Consider the following 15,903-nt stretch of genomic DNA (forward strand, 5'->3'; position numbering starts at 1 on the left):
CTCTGTGTAGTTAATGCTGCTCAATGTGAAAGCCCGCAGGTGATGGAGATTTACCGCTGATTACAGAACCGGCTTTACTGATAAGATGCGCGTTAAACATCGCATGCAATTTATCATGCAGCCCTAATCTAAACTCTGCTGGACATCGGCACTCCAGGACCGACGTTGCCTACCCCTGAACTAGATGCACATGGCTTGGATTCTCAGTGAACTGTCAAACTCTTCATAACTTCTAAACATTATTTCAGTGTGTGAGCCATCATATGCAAAATGATCCATTCAATTATTTAAATTATTTTAGTGGCATTGGCCAGTTCATTGACACAGTAACAAGGTTTTGAAGAACGACAAATATTTTGGGTGAGTAACATTTAAGTCATTAAGTCATTTGCACACATGCAATTGTCCCATTAAACAGTGACAAATGCACTTGCGATGTAGAAAATATTAAGACTGATTTAATAAATGGGCCAAAGAAACTGTAATATTATGATATATTGTATTATGGTACAAACATTAACGCTTTACAGCATGACTAAGAAGAACAAGAATTACAGATAGACTCCAAAGTAAAACATCTAGAAACATTACAGTAATTTTGGGGAAAAACGTGTTTAATTGTCATGAATCTAATGTCACAATAAATAAAATCAGCAAAAAATGGTCCTAAACAAGCTTCACTTTCTTAATATGTCAGAATGTCTACTATTTGGCTTTGCTTTTAGGGTGAAATAGGTGAGATCCAGCCTTTCTGAGTTTCTTTTATATCTTAAGGACGTGTATATTTATAGCAGGAGGTGAGGTTGAATAACCCACCTGTGCGTCATCAGGCTCATCCATGCTGTACTGCGGCCCTTGAGACCCCTCGCTCACTTTTTCTCCGAGTAGGAAGCCAAGACGAGTCATCAACGTGTTTGCTGCCTCATCCACTGAGGGAGGGGGGCCGAGATCTGGACCTAACCCCCCTAAAGACAGAAAGAGACAGCGAGAGAGAGCATGAAATTGAGTCAAGTGTAAAGTGAAACCAGCAAACTAGCTCACCACAACAGAAAAAGTTAATTATGAGCTTCACATCTTCCGCTGCTCATGACAACTATATCATGATTATGGATTCCGCATGAAAATTCAACAATTCCGTAAGTGATTTCCCACACATCTTAAATGACGCCTCACCCTCAGAGCGCCATCAATCTCTCTCTGTGTTCTCTTAGCCGTATAAAATCACCCTGCGGTCTTCCTTTAGAGCTGCTGCATGGCTACATACGGAGACGACGCTTCAGGATCAGACTGACAGAGACACGAACTACATCAACCAGCTCACACTGTGCTATATAATCAGCTAACAGCTCACAGAAAGAGAGAGAGAGAGAGAGAGAGAGAGACGCAGAGAGCTAGAAAAGGAACATTTGTCAAGAAGAGATACAGGTAAAACTGCTTAAAGTGTGATGATTTTAATTTGAAGGCTATTTAGGCCTTACTTAGATAGATAGATAGATAGATAGATAGATAGATAGATAGATAGATAGATAGATAGATAGATAGATAGATAGATAGATAGAAAACGTACAAATGTACGAATAACAGATAGATAGACACATAGACAGATAGATAGATAGACAGATAGACAGATAGATAGATATAGATAGATAGACAGATAGATAGAACAAATGTACGAACAACAGAGATAGATAGATAGATAGATAGATAGATAGATAGATAGATAGATAGATAGATAGATAGATAATGAATAAATCAAAATGAACATTTAATTTTGTTTACACTGGTGCAATAAAGCAATAATCCATGAGATGCCTCGTTTACCATGGTAAAATCACTGTAACACACAAGCTTGTGTGGTTTATTGCTTTTATAAAATATATACGCCAATACTCAATAATGTTAAATAGAAAGTTACATCTGTTATAATAATTTGTCTTCTTTTAAGTGCGTAGTTCATTATTACACTCACCTTACACATTATTATAATGTTCAACACAATTGTGCTTATATTCATTTTACAACCGTCTCAAATGTGGCTCATTCAAATTAGAATTCAGAAGTATCATTTTTTTTTAAATCAGTTTTGATTCTGTGTTGGGTCGCCAGTTAATGATCAATGTAAAATCTGAGTCCTGAGGCAGAACCAGTTATGAAGCACTGCCTGAGCCAAGTTTAGTCACGCCAACATAATGCAAACAGAATGAGAGAGGAGTATAACCACTCATTCAAAGAAAAGCAGGAGAGACTGAGACTGACAGAGAAAGAGAGAAAGGTGAGGATGAGAAAATATCAAAACACACCTGTTCCCTGGCATGCCATTCCTTCAACACATCACACATGAATCCCGCGTGCAGCGCGTCCAGCAGACAGTCAGCGCAAGAGCGTATGAACACACAGCCGCAGCCGCATGTCTGGGAGGGACAGTGTGTGTGTGTGTGTGTGTGTGTGTGTGTGTGTGTGTGTGGCGTGTTTCTAATGAGTCTTCAGTGAAACATTCAGCTGTTTAGGGAAGGTCGGGGTGGACTGTCCTGCCCCACAAAACAATACAGCATAGAATAAAGATCAGAACACAACAAAGCCAATGAGAGGACAGCTGTACTGCTCAGTTTAGAGCTCAAGATTTCACTCGTGTTTCACTTAAGCATCAACTTTGTCTCAAACATTTCTCCTAAAATTCCTTGTAAGAAATTAAAGTGGATACAAATGAGACAACTATTAAAACTGAATATACAATATTCAATACACTTCTCCATGTTGTGTATAAAAAGGCTTTAAAAAGTGATTTGTTTTATTGAAAGTTTTGTTTCATTTCAACCAAACATAATTTCCAAATATTAAATTCAAGAAATAAAATGCTGTTAAACTGTAGTTTAAATAATCAAGGCATGCTTTCCTTACTATTACTATTTATTTTTCCATTAATATTTAATAATTGTTGTATCATACATTATGTATTTCTCTTGGTAGCTATATTATTTTTATTATTATTCTTATTATTACTGTTTGTCAAGAAACAGAAGAAAGGATGATATATATACTTATTATTATATCTGTGCTTAGACTGAAAAATATAACAATCTGCAGTAATAAACAACAACAATTATTGTATAACTATTGTATAAATATTGTATAAGTTTTCCTTACTTTTACTATTTATTTTATTGCTATTCGTTTACCATTAATATTTAATAATTGTTATTATGTATCATATATTGTTTTGCTTTTTTGCAATGTGATAGTCATTTGAGTATTAAGAAGACACATTACAAATGAATTATTATTATTATTACTACTGTTTTTCAAGAAAGAGAAGAAATAATCTGTTTTAGATGGACCAGTATAACAATCCGCAGTAATAAACAACAACATTTGTTTACATATTTGTACGTTTTTGACAAATATGATATAATATACAGTATAAGAGCTATGAAAATAATGTGATACAGATCAGATAATTTGGTTTTACAAGAATTTCATGATAACTTTTGAGTTCACAGTGAAATATCTGACTTTTGATGGCAAACTCTGGTATCTTCTAGCAAACCTCAGTTTGAGACATTATTGAGATGTTTACTGAGATGTTTTTCTGAGTTCTTTTTCTCAGGAGAATCACGACACTCAAGCAAAAGCCTCCATTTGTTCCTCATTTAATCTCACTGCTGTCAAGAAGAAAGACTTGAGATATTAAAGAGCTCATAAAAAACATAAACAGGTCAACTTGCATTGCTTTTACAAGTAATCCATCATTTTTCCTCGCTACACTACCATTTAACCTGTTCTTACACACCGTGAGAGTGAAATTCCCCTTCCTGCACAGCAACAACAACAGACAAACCGGACAAACGGCTTTCCTCAATGAGCCCGTAGCAATAACGCATGTGCATAATCTGATGATACAATCTCAAAAGTTTGAACAACTGACCGAGTGTCAACATCAAACAGGCGTCTCAACTTGTCTAGCGACACACCCTCCACAAGCCTGTCATATTAACACTCCAAAACATCACGGGAACAAGCTACAACACACTGCTTTCAATAGACTATCAATTGCAGCGCTCCTACAGTGTCTAAAAATACCATCTAGGCAGCTGACTGGGGTTTGAAACACAAATGTGTATGTTTATGCATATGCTCTAATTTTTTCCTATAAGTGAAAGAGTACTTACTCTAAACCTGCGCGCCTGTGTGATACAGCAATAATGGCGGTCAGATAACACTGTGCTGAATTTAAATATACATCTGAAGGCCTCTAATGGACTGGACAGACCTGACTGACAGGCAGCACAGACTTGATTGAGCTCCTCCTCTCATAATGACTCGATGGCAAATTCCTTTCCTTTCTCTTCCAGGAAAGATGTTGAAATGAGCAGACGCAGTGCCTGAGTCTCTGGATTTGCTGGTTATATAAAATGAAGCATTCGTGTGTGCGGCCCGGTAGATTTTAGTGTACATTTGTGTTTGCGCGCAGGTTGCAGTGAGAATGTCAGTGCTGGAAATGCGTCTATACATAGACAGTCACAGCACCCACGCACCTACCTCAAATACACTGCGGAGCTGCTATCTATAGGATGAAACGCTCACGTACTTCGGCTTTGTTACGTATTAAAACACATATGCTATAAATGGAACATCTAAGAAACTTCTCTTCAGGTGAGATCATTAGGGCTGGTGGATATAGCTACAAATTGCATCTTGACATTTTATTACATTCAACAAACATCTCTGTGTTTACGTATTAAAAGGCTTAAAAGGTGATTTGTTTCGTTAAGGGGAATCATCATTTCATCTGAACAGCCCCTGTTGCCAAGGAGATTCAAGATGTTTAATTCAAGGAACAAAATACAGTTAAAATGTTAGTTATTTAAATTATCAAGTTTTCTTTAATGTTACTGTTGGTCAAGGAATAGAAGAAAGGATGACATTCAATAATCTGCTTAGATGCATCAATATGACAATCCTAGCAATAATCAATAACACTGATTTACATACATGTCAGTGTTACGAAACGTTTTTTTAACCAATATTATAATGTAATTTTTTATATATTATAAATATATTTTCATACTATATAATAGGGGTTCTTTTATTTCATTTCATTTCAATCAAGTTAACAAAAATGTTTTTTATGGTTTTAGTTTTGACCATGGTGTGTGTGGTTTTGGTTTTAATTAAAATTTTGAACTACAACCCTGAATTGATCAAAAGTGACATTAAAAACATTTATAAAGTTTCAGAAGATTTCTATTTCAAATAAATGCTTTTCTTTTGAACTTTTTATTCATCAAAAATCCTGAAAATTTAAAAAATGTATCATGATTTCCACCAAAATATGAAGCAGCACGACTGTTTTCAACATTGATAATAATCAGAAATGTTTCTTGAGCAGCAAATCAGCATATTAGAATGATTTCTGAAGATCATGTGACACTGAAGACTGGAGTAATGATGCTGAAAATACAGCTTTGATCACAGAAATCAATTACATTTTATAATACATTACAATAGACAACAGTTATTTTAAATTGTAATTATATTTCAAAATATTGCTGTTTTATTGTATTCTTAAACAAATAAATGCAGCCTTGGTGAGACATTTTCAAAAAATCCTACTAATCCCAAATGTTTGAACATTAATACATACAGTTGTAGATTATAATATACATATGTAACTTAATAGTATTAAATATTATGAAATATTTTTATATTATACAAATATCCTTTGTTATTTACAAAATGAAGATCACACAAAAAACTTTCGGAGTGATTCTGCAAGTGAGTTGATGAGTTTTGGATCAATTCAGTGAATTCGAGTGATTTGAATTGAATCAAACAGATCAAACCACATTAAACATTGTTTTGCTACTGATCTCTATCTAAACGAGCTGAAATGACCAGGATGTGGTTACATATATGTAAATATAGAGAACTGTACTGGTGCTCGTGATCATATCTGTAACTCAGAGCGAATCAGAGACGTGATGATCAAACGAGTGATTGGCTGAAATGACCCACATTCCCTGTGAGAGAGGCCATGCAGATGGGAGAAGATAGCATAAAACACTTCCTTGTCCCACCCCCTCCTCCTCCCGCTCTGTCCTGTCATCCTCGCATTCCTGCACTATGGAGAAGACAGATGGTTGCTATGGCAACAGGCAGTGAGGTAGGAAGGGTGGCTGTAGTTTCCCGGGAGTGGGCATGCTGTCTCTCTCAGTGTTTTTTTTCACTCTTTTCATGCATGCTTGCCCAGCAGGAGTGGCACAGGTGCGAGTATGTGAGATTTGAAGTCTGGCAGAAGAGACAGTGTACAGATTTATCATCCACTGAGAGTCACGGCAGGTAGTGACAGAGCAAACCGAGCAGCATCCGACACACAGAGACGGAGGAGATGGACGAGGATGGAGTCTCAGTACAGGCCAGCTGACTCACGGTGTAAATGACTCCAGTCATTACTCATCTCGCTCACACACACACATCTTCAGAAATTTAAACTGGCTGAATTTTAAATGCACCATCAAAAATGATTTAGATTTATGAAAATTAAGATGCACAATTGTTAAAACACAAAAAGATTTATGAAAATGTCAAAGCTACTCTTTTACAAAACAATAATGAATGTCAAGAGGAGACACTATTTTGCTTAGTTTATTAAAATAATGACAACCAACATTTTATGTCAGGTCCAGATATGAATTCGGAAATCAATATGAAATCAAAATTCATTTTTAAACTAAACAAAACTCAGCACTAAGAAATATAGCAAAAGTATAAAGAATATAATATGTAAAAATATAATATAATATAATGAATTATTATATTTTTCCAAAATATATGGTACTGTATATAAAATATTAAATGGAAATATTTATATTTAAGGAAGCGAGGAGATAAAAAAAATTTAAAATATATATAATTATTATCTTTTTTCATAATTCTTATTAGTATTTTTTTTTCTTTTTTTTTATCACCTATTGTTTCTTTATCCCACCTCAAAACTGCCTATATAAAATATATTTATACATTTTATTATATTACTAATTCATATTTATATTTAAGGAAGCAATAGGAGATAAAACATGAAAAGTATATATAATTATTATATTTTCATAATTATTATTAATCATACATATTTCATAATGATTATTAGTATGTATATATATATATATATATTAGTTTTTTTTTGCGTGTCAGATCCGCGTCATGTTCAGCAGCCAAAACAACCTCATAACCAGCTGCTGTGATGTCTCTTCATCAAAGAACAAAAGAGGAAATCAATAACTTCTGTAGCTTTAAGGATTCATCTATATTTCATTTAGAATTTAGTGTTTGATAACTTTATTCAATTTCTGTATATTTCCTACTTATATGACATTTAGTGATAATGGCCTTCAGTCATAAAAAAGATACCACTAAACAAATATAAAAAAATACTGTCTTTATGTTCTTTCTACTTTATTTTTGAAGACTGCATGTGAAAAAATCTGTGCAATGACTTGAAGACTGCAGTCCACAAACGCTCACCATCAAATTGAACTGAACTTCTGCAAAGAAGAGTGGGCAAATATTGCAAAGCTGTGCAAAGTTATTAGAGACAAATCCCAACAGACTAAAGGCTGTAATTAAAGCAGGTGGTTCAACAAAATACTGACACAAGGGGGTGATCCTTTTTCCAATTCAGTGATTTTGTTTTTATTTTTTTTCTGACATGTTGGTGTTCTATCTTTCACTTGGATGTTATAAGTTGCACTGAGTAAATACTGTGTCCATCTTCATTTCAGGTTGAAAAATGTGATTATTTTAAAGGGTGCTGATTCTTTTCCAAACCCACTGTGTGTGTGTGTGTGTGTGTGTGTGTGTGTGTGCATGTTTATGTGGTTTATGAGGACGCGAATTTGTATAATAACATGGGTATGACATAGTTATTACAACGAGAAGGTGATTTATGAGGACATTTTCAGTGTCCCCGTAATTCAAAAGGCTTATAAATAATATATATATATATATATATTAGGAAGGATGCTATAAATGCTATAAATTTCCCCCATGTCAGTAGTGAAGACAGACAGCAGATACTGCGCTGGAATGATGCTGCTGAGAGGGGTTTAAGACGGATGAGGAACAGCTAAAATCCACACCGCTGACCGAGCTCTCAAAACAGCCCAAGACAAACCACTCTAGACTTTCCACATGACTGGAATACAGATGAGTGTGAGCAGTGGGAGGAGTGTGCAGACGGTCGAGAAAACCAGGTGCAAAGATCACTGAGCGATGAAGAAAACCGGTGCAGACATCGCCTTGGGTCAAGTTTGCAAAAAAATACTTCAAGAAATGTTCACAATTTCACACATTTATGGCCAGAATATCAGTGATTAAAGCTTATGAAAAATCAATTACCCTGAAAATCCCTGTCTAAACTATTACAATGGGCACTTACACACTGCAGCTAATATTTATCACTAAATTTCAGTTTTTTTTACATGCAATATTCAGATAAAATACAAAAGTGACAATCACATCTAAAAATTCACCCCATAAAAATAATGTATAGTGACAGCTAATTTTTTATTAAAGGGGTCATATGATGCAATTTCAAGTTTTCCTTTCTCTTTGGAGTGTTATAAGCTGTTCGTGCATAGATAAGATCCCCAAAGTTGCAAAGCATAAAGTCTCAAACCCAAAGAGATATTCTTTATAAAAGTTAAGACTAGTCCACGCCCCCCTAAAACGCCTTGTTTAAACACGCGTGGGACACGTGTCTACGTCACTATGTGGGAAGATTTGCATAACGCCGCCCAAATGTTTACACAAAGAAAGAAGTTGTAACTTTGATTCTCGCTGTAGTATTGTTGCCGCCGCAGCCATGTCTGGATGCTACAAAAATCGTTTATAATGGGTTTTATTGGTTTTGTCTCGTTGCGCCGGGACACGGCATCACAGTATGGTAGGGGCGTAACATTTTCATCACATGCTTGAGGTATACGGCCAATCACAACGCATTGGATAGCTGGCCAATCAGAGCACACCTCGCTTTTCAGACCGATGAGCTTTGTAAAAATCGACTTGTTTCAGAAAGGCGGGGCATAGAGGAGAAACAATAATGTACAGTATGTGGAAAATAATGTGTTTTTGAACCTTAAACTGCATAAACACATTTCATTACACCAAATACACAAAATAATGTTCTTTTTAGCAGCATCATATGACCCCTTTAAATACATGCAATGTGTACAGAGATGTCTGATTCACTGTATGCTACCGTTCAAAAGTTTGCAGTCGCAAAGATTATTTAATGCTTTTGAAAGAAGTCTATTCTGTTCATCAAGGCTGCATTTATTGGATCAAAATACAGTCAAGACAGTAATATTGTGAAATATTATTACATTTTATTATAACTGCTTTCTATTTGAATATATTTTAAACTGTAATTTATTCCTGTGATATCAAATATGAATTATCAAACATTATGCCAGTCTTCAGTGTCCCACGATCCTTCAGAAATTCGAATAAACATATTAAATAATGCAATCATACATTATATAATATTTAATATATAATATAAAATAGTAATATTTCATAATGGACTGTCTAAAACTATTTTTTTATTACTTGAAATAAAATGAACATTGCCTAAAATAAAAAACTTAAAGTTGAAGTAAATAACTTAAACTAAAAATTTAAGTTTTTAGTTTAATAAAGAACAACAGAGACATATAAAAAAATATACAAATGACAAAAACATACAACAAATTTACTAAAAAATTTAACTGAAAGTACAATTAAAAAAACATATACAAATAAAATCTAAATTAATTAGCAAAAACTACAACAGTTTATCAATGCTAAATATCAAACACTTATTTACTTATTTACTTATATAATAACTTGCATAAAGAACATTAACTAAATAAACACCTAGAAAGTTATGTTTTATATCTTCTCCAGTAGTTCCTACACTGAGTTTGTATGAGGTGACACTCCTAAAACTCTGCAGTGTGTATTTGACACATGCAGTAGAGCATCTCTGACCGTCTGCACACACAAGCCCAACTAATACTAACAGTTGTCTGCAATAACTTGCGAAAGTGAATGCAAAGCTCTAAAAATTTCCTCAATGAGTCACCAACAGATGCAGAACGAGCTGCAGTCCCAGCAGGAGATGTGACTGCTGTTAGCAGGACTCTGTGCCACAGCCGAGATCAGACATGGGAATGCAGGGGCTCCTCTCAAACTCACTCACACACACACACACACACACACACTCAAAACAGGGGTTGTGATGACAGAAAGGTCACAAGCCAAGGTCAGAGTAGAAGAGAACACAGATGGATGAAGTCAAAGGGAGGATTGGGTTTCACTACCGCTAATGGTACAGCATTGGATTGTAAAACATACAGATGCATTCACCTGATTTCATTTCATATCCATTATTTAATTATGTGATCTGATTACGGGCCAAAAATCCATACTGAAGCAATAAGATACGAGAGCCTGTGCTATATCACAAATACATTGACAGGCATACTGAACAAACAATTCTTAGTTAAACATATTATTAGCCCGAGCTCTAATATAAATGAAACGCTATTGGCTATTTAAAAAGGGGGCGGGGCAGGGCTGCTCGATATGTCCCGAACGCTGCACGTTTCAAGGCACTTCAGTGGATCTTTAAGTAGTTAGACATAAAATGTTTATATATTTTCTCCATTGACATTTTCTAGCGTGACTTACTGTAAAAATGCTTTATTGACCAATCAGAACTATCTGTTTTAAAGAAATACTACAACATGGTCACCAAATATGATTAAATGAATATAATTATAATCAAGAGCATCTCTTGAGACCAGCTATGAGGTAAATTTTTCATGTTCAAAAATAACATTTGTTCTCTGAATGACTAATTTGCTGTTTAAAACTGGTCTGCATGAATACGTTTAGACAGTTTGCAATAATGTTTAGCGTCCGTGATATGAAAACGATCGGTGCGAGACGCTGGCAGAGCGAATGAGGCTTGAGAGAGTTGTGAGTGAGGGCGCGGGCGCCAGATCCAGCTATTATAAGCGTCTTTGAACTCGTCTTTTCCACTTAATTTGACACTTTAGAAAGTTTATAAAGAGGGAAGTTGCAGTTTAGGGTTAGCAATGTCTTCTCTTATTTTTCGGTTTTTATTTTTCATAGCAATTATCTGGCAACACTGACAGGTTATTGCTGACAGGACATCACATTCAGTAAGGCAAACGCAAAAAATAACATGATATTATCTGTCAGAAACGTTATCAACGCTATCAAAAACAGTAGTAAAGTTGAATGTAAAGTTTTTGACACTTACACAGCAATTAAATGAAAAAGTATTTCCATTTAAAATTTATATTCAGTGCAGTTAGTTGAATTTAACAGGTACTTTTTTGACCTACTTACTGTAAGTAGGACTGAAGTACACCTTTAAATGTAATTTTATAATGACTTCTATTGTCTTTAAAATATGGTTAAAGTGAATGAATGGCATTTATGGTGAACTAAAATATACTTCAATGTCATTTCTATTGAAACTTGTATTTTAATATATTTGCGTTTACACATTAATGCAATGTTAACGTTGCAATTTAGTACATTTAAAATATATGAACTTTTAAACGTAATATCAAAAAATACACTTATACACTTATAATCAAATACTTTACATGTGCATTACTATGTTAGTCGACACATTAAAATAAGTGTATTTGTATTTCAATAATATTATATTGTCTGCAAGTAGAGTTTTTAAAAACACAATTTTAAGATATGAAGTACACTACATGCAAGATAAAATTCTTTGATCACTGTAAACTCAAACAAGCAGCAGAACTGGTGCAGAAATTCACAAATCTAATGCTTTTCAAAGTGTGGATCACTGTCAGGAGAAACAATTATGTGTGTTTTGTGCATTTCAGGTTAATGTTAGACAAATACACACACTTGAGAGGAGAACACACACTCCTAACAAAGACGGGGTTCAGCAGAGCATGTCTAACACTTCCTTTAGATAGCGCAGCTCATTGTACACACATCCACACGTGGAGCGCAACATCTGCTACATCTCTGATAGCGCTAAACAACTGGGCTGCACTTGTGTGCGAGAGCGTGTTCAAGTTCATTCGAGGTCAGCGGCTATGAAGACGTGTCTCAAAACACTGACACCACGAGTGCGGTTTGTTCATGTGTGAATGCAGAAATATGTATAAGATGTGTGCGTGTATATACAATAAGTGCATCTGCTAGAGAAATAGATGTTCGAGATGATTCAGTGAGAGAGCTTTACATTCCTGTCAGTGCTTGACAGCACAAACTCCCAGAACACTGATACTTCTCAAACAATGCAAAACCATGATGTGGATGATATGATGTCTGAACGAACTATAAATTCAAGGTTCCAGTCAAAATTTCCCAGCATTATTTCACAATAAAGCCTTGAAAGTGCAAGTCAATTGAGCAAAAATGCATGTTATCAAGGACAAATGCACAAATACTGCTGCGAATTCTGCGATCAGTGAGGTGTGCGAATGTTTTGAGAAAGCCGCTAACAGCGTCTGTGTGTCGCGTGAATGTCCTGGATTTTCCCTGACACCATGACAGACGCCGTTTAGCTTTAATGAGCGAACCAAAACACAGTTAATAATGTCAACCATACAAATCACAGCACTAATCTTTCCTCAGCCACGAATGAATGCTGGGAATTTGGCGAGCTAATCGAAATTACATCTTTCCAGCGCGTGTGTTGATTGTGATGAATAGAGCAGAGAAGAGAAAGGTTATTAAAAAGATGTGTTGCTAATTATTTGCGTGAGCTGCGTCCAGCCCTGCTGTCCTCTGAATCACCTGCTGATGCGCTCAATAGCACAGGCTTTCTTTCATCATCTTTCTCATTTGGGCTTTAAGTTTCACTGAAGATTCTTTCGTGTTTCACAACTCAGAGCATTGAAAGCATTCAGAGGTTTTGATATCAAAGCAAAAATGGTTTTAGCATTTCCATTCTGAATCATTTCAAACTATTTATTTCAATGAACGGATTCAAGACCTTTTTTTTTGTGGAAATCTTTGTGACATTTTTCATATAATAATAATAATAATAATAATACATTATATAATTAACTATCATTTCATCCACTGTAAAAACAATGACTGTCAAATTTAAAAAAAAGTTTATTTTAAGCCATTTCAAAACAAATACATAAATAATAAGATATATATTGTAAACTTTCAGGAGGCTGGGTATAAATAAAAAAATAAAATAAAATAAACTAGTCATAGTGGATTTTTGTATGGCTCTTAAACACTTGTTTAAGGACACAAAAGCTCTATATACCTCTATATATTACTATAATGTATATGTTAAATAAATAAATAAATGCTGTTTATGTATTACATGATTAAATATCATTGTTTTAATTTAGTAAAAACAATAAAAGATAGATTGAAAGAATAATAATAATAATGTAAATATCATTGTTGTCACTAACTGATTAAAATAATAATAATAATCAGGATTTAACTATATTGCTCAGCTGTAGTGGAGAGCATAATTGTAATATGGCTCTTTCACCTTTTAATTTCTTATTTAACATTATTTATGTTAATGACGAGCATATGCTTGTTTATAATAAAGGATAATTACAAACATTTAGGACACAAACGCTCTATACATCTCAATATTTCTATATATCTTATTATATACTATATAGTAGCTAAAGCAATTGGCACGGTTAGCAGTGTGATTTAACATTCAGCCCCTACAGGCTTCAAACTGGCAGCATTAGCATAATATGACATGCAAGAGCCCTGCAATCCAGGCACACGAATCACTGTAGACACGGTGAGAAAACCAAACCTGCATTACAGAGCCAGAGTGGGTGAGCAACAGCATTCGCACCTGTGGGCAGTCCAAACACACGCACACACACACACACGGCTACATCATGAATGTGCGGCCCAGATCACCATGGTAACTGAGGGAAGAGTACGGGAGCTCCAGCAGGTCCTTGTGCACATTCTCCAGATAAACAGTGAAACATCCATTTACAGCGCTGCAGAAACATTTGAACCACCATCACGCTGATACCGGCCCAAGCACTCACCGTAACGCAGCCTTGAAATGCCTCAATCATTCACATATGAAAACTGTTTCTATTCTGTTGCTGAGAAAAAGCATACAAAAGAATTGCAGCGACAGCCTTCAGAATATAAAGTATGAGTCATTTAGACTGTTATGTCAGTTTTTCAGCTCCACTTTTGGAGGTTGACAAAGTGAATCACTGTCCACTGATTGCATGGGCATTTTCTTAAATGTGTGATCTTATGCTTCCCCCCATCTACTAAAATAAATAAATAAATAAATCATATAGGGTTATTATAGGTAACTGAAACTAAAACCATAAAAAATGCATTACTTGAAATAAAATAAATATTTACTGAAACAGTTGCAACATATTTTGTTTTCATTCAGTTTAACTTGAAGTACTAAAATAAATAAGGCTAAAATAAAATTTAAAAACTAATAAAAACTATACATAAATAAAGAAATAAAAAATAAAATACAACTAAAAATCAAAATAAAAACTAATTCATAATATTAATACATATTAATGTTATTAATTCATATTAAATATTAATAAAAACTATTAACAAGGAAATGCATCTCAAATATGCTAAATCAACACAGTTCTCATGTAATTAAAAACAGATTTTTTTTTTCTTGAACTGACCCTTGTCAAGCATATTATAAGGTTTCATGGGACACGGCTCCTTCAGTCGGACACATATATTAACTAGTTTGAATCTCCCACTAAATATTGTTCAATATTTCAGTAATCTTGAAGCCTATTCACTTAGCACTGATTAACTAATATGAGCAGGAGATGAAATATTGATGAGAGTGAGGGGAGATCCTCAGTGAAGAGCTCTCCACAGCCAGCAGCTGCGCTGATTCAGAGCTCAGACAGGCCAACGCTCTCCTCCATTCACTGCAGCACGCAACCTCACTTTAGCACTCTTTTCACGGTTGTTTTAAAAGGAGTCCAAAAATGATATAATTGAGGCCAAATATCTTTTTGAAACTCTTGAAACTATTTTTAATTTGCATTCAAAACCCACTAAAAAGTACTGATAAATAAATAAATAAATACCCCCCAAAAGTTGAAAAAAAAGGTCACTTTATATCAGCTGGTATCACTTGTAGACTATTTGGTACTAAAAATAAAGTCACACCTACAAGGACATAGTAAAATAAAGTGTTACAAATAAACAAACAAATAAATACATAAATAAATAAATAAATGCATAAATGAATGAAAGTCCCCCCAAAAAGTCAACTAAGAGTCAACTTATATCAACTGGTATCACTTGTCTTTCAGATGTCTTTCTTTCCAGGTGAAGACTTTTTTCAAACAAACAAACAAATAAATAGATAAATAAATACATTTAAAAAAATGCAACATATACCAACTGGTGTCACTTGTATCTCCTTTTAAAGATGACTTTGATGGCGAAGACTATTTTTAAGTTCCATTCAAAGCCACTCAAAACTATGGAAGCCCGTTTCCGCCACTGAATAAAAAAATTTAAAAAAGGTTATTGCGACTTTTTATTTCACAATTCTGACTTTTTTTCTCAGAATTGTGAGATATAAACTCGCAATTGCGTGTTATAAAGTCAGAATTGCGAGATATAGGTTAAACAATTGCGAGATAAAAATTCGCAATTCTGACTTTTTCCTCAGAATTGCGAGTTTATATATCGCAATTCTGACTTTATAACACGCAATTGCGAGTTAAAGTCCAATTTTGAGAGGGGGGGAGTGGGGGAGACTGATATGTTTTTAGAATTGCGAGTTTATATCTCACAATTCTGACTTTATAACTCGCAATTGCGTGT

At 34.5% G+C, this 15,903-nt stretch overlaps 1 protein-coding gene across 1 annotated transcript in view; it reads right to left on the reverse strand.

Annotated features, from left to right (window-relative positions):
- The window catches only part of LOC107693618 (protein TANC2-like), a 94,952-nt gene that overhangs the window by 16,651 nt on the left and 62,398 nt on the right, over window positions 1–15,903 (reverse strand). Inside the window, exon 6 of the mRNA XM_016493067.1 lies at window positions 817–965. Within this exon, the coding sequence (XP_016348553.1) occupies window positions 817–965 (149 nt within the window). The remainder of the gene's footprint in view (window positions 1–816; window positions 966–15,903) is intronic.

The sequence above is a fragment of the Sinocyclocheilus anshuiensis genome, unplaced genomic scaffold, assembly GCF_001515605.1.
Source record: "Sinocyclocheilus anshuiensis isolate Anshui unplaced genomic scaffold, SAMN03320099.WGS_v1.1 scaffold546, whole genome shotgun sequence".
Taxonomy (NCBI): Eukaryota; Metazoa; Chordata; class Actinopteri; order Cypriniformes; family Cyprinidae; genus Sinocyclocheilus; species Sinocyclocheilus anshuiensis.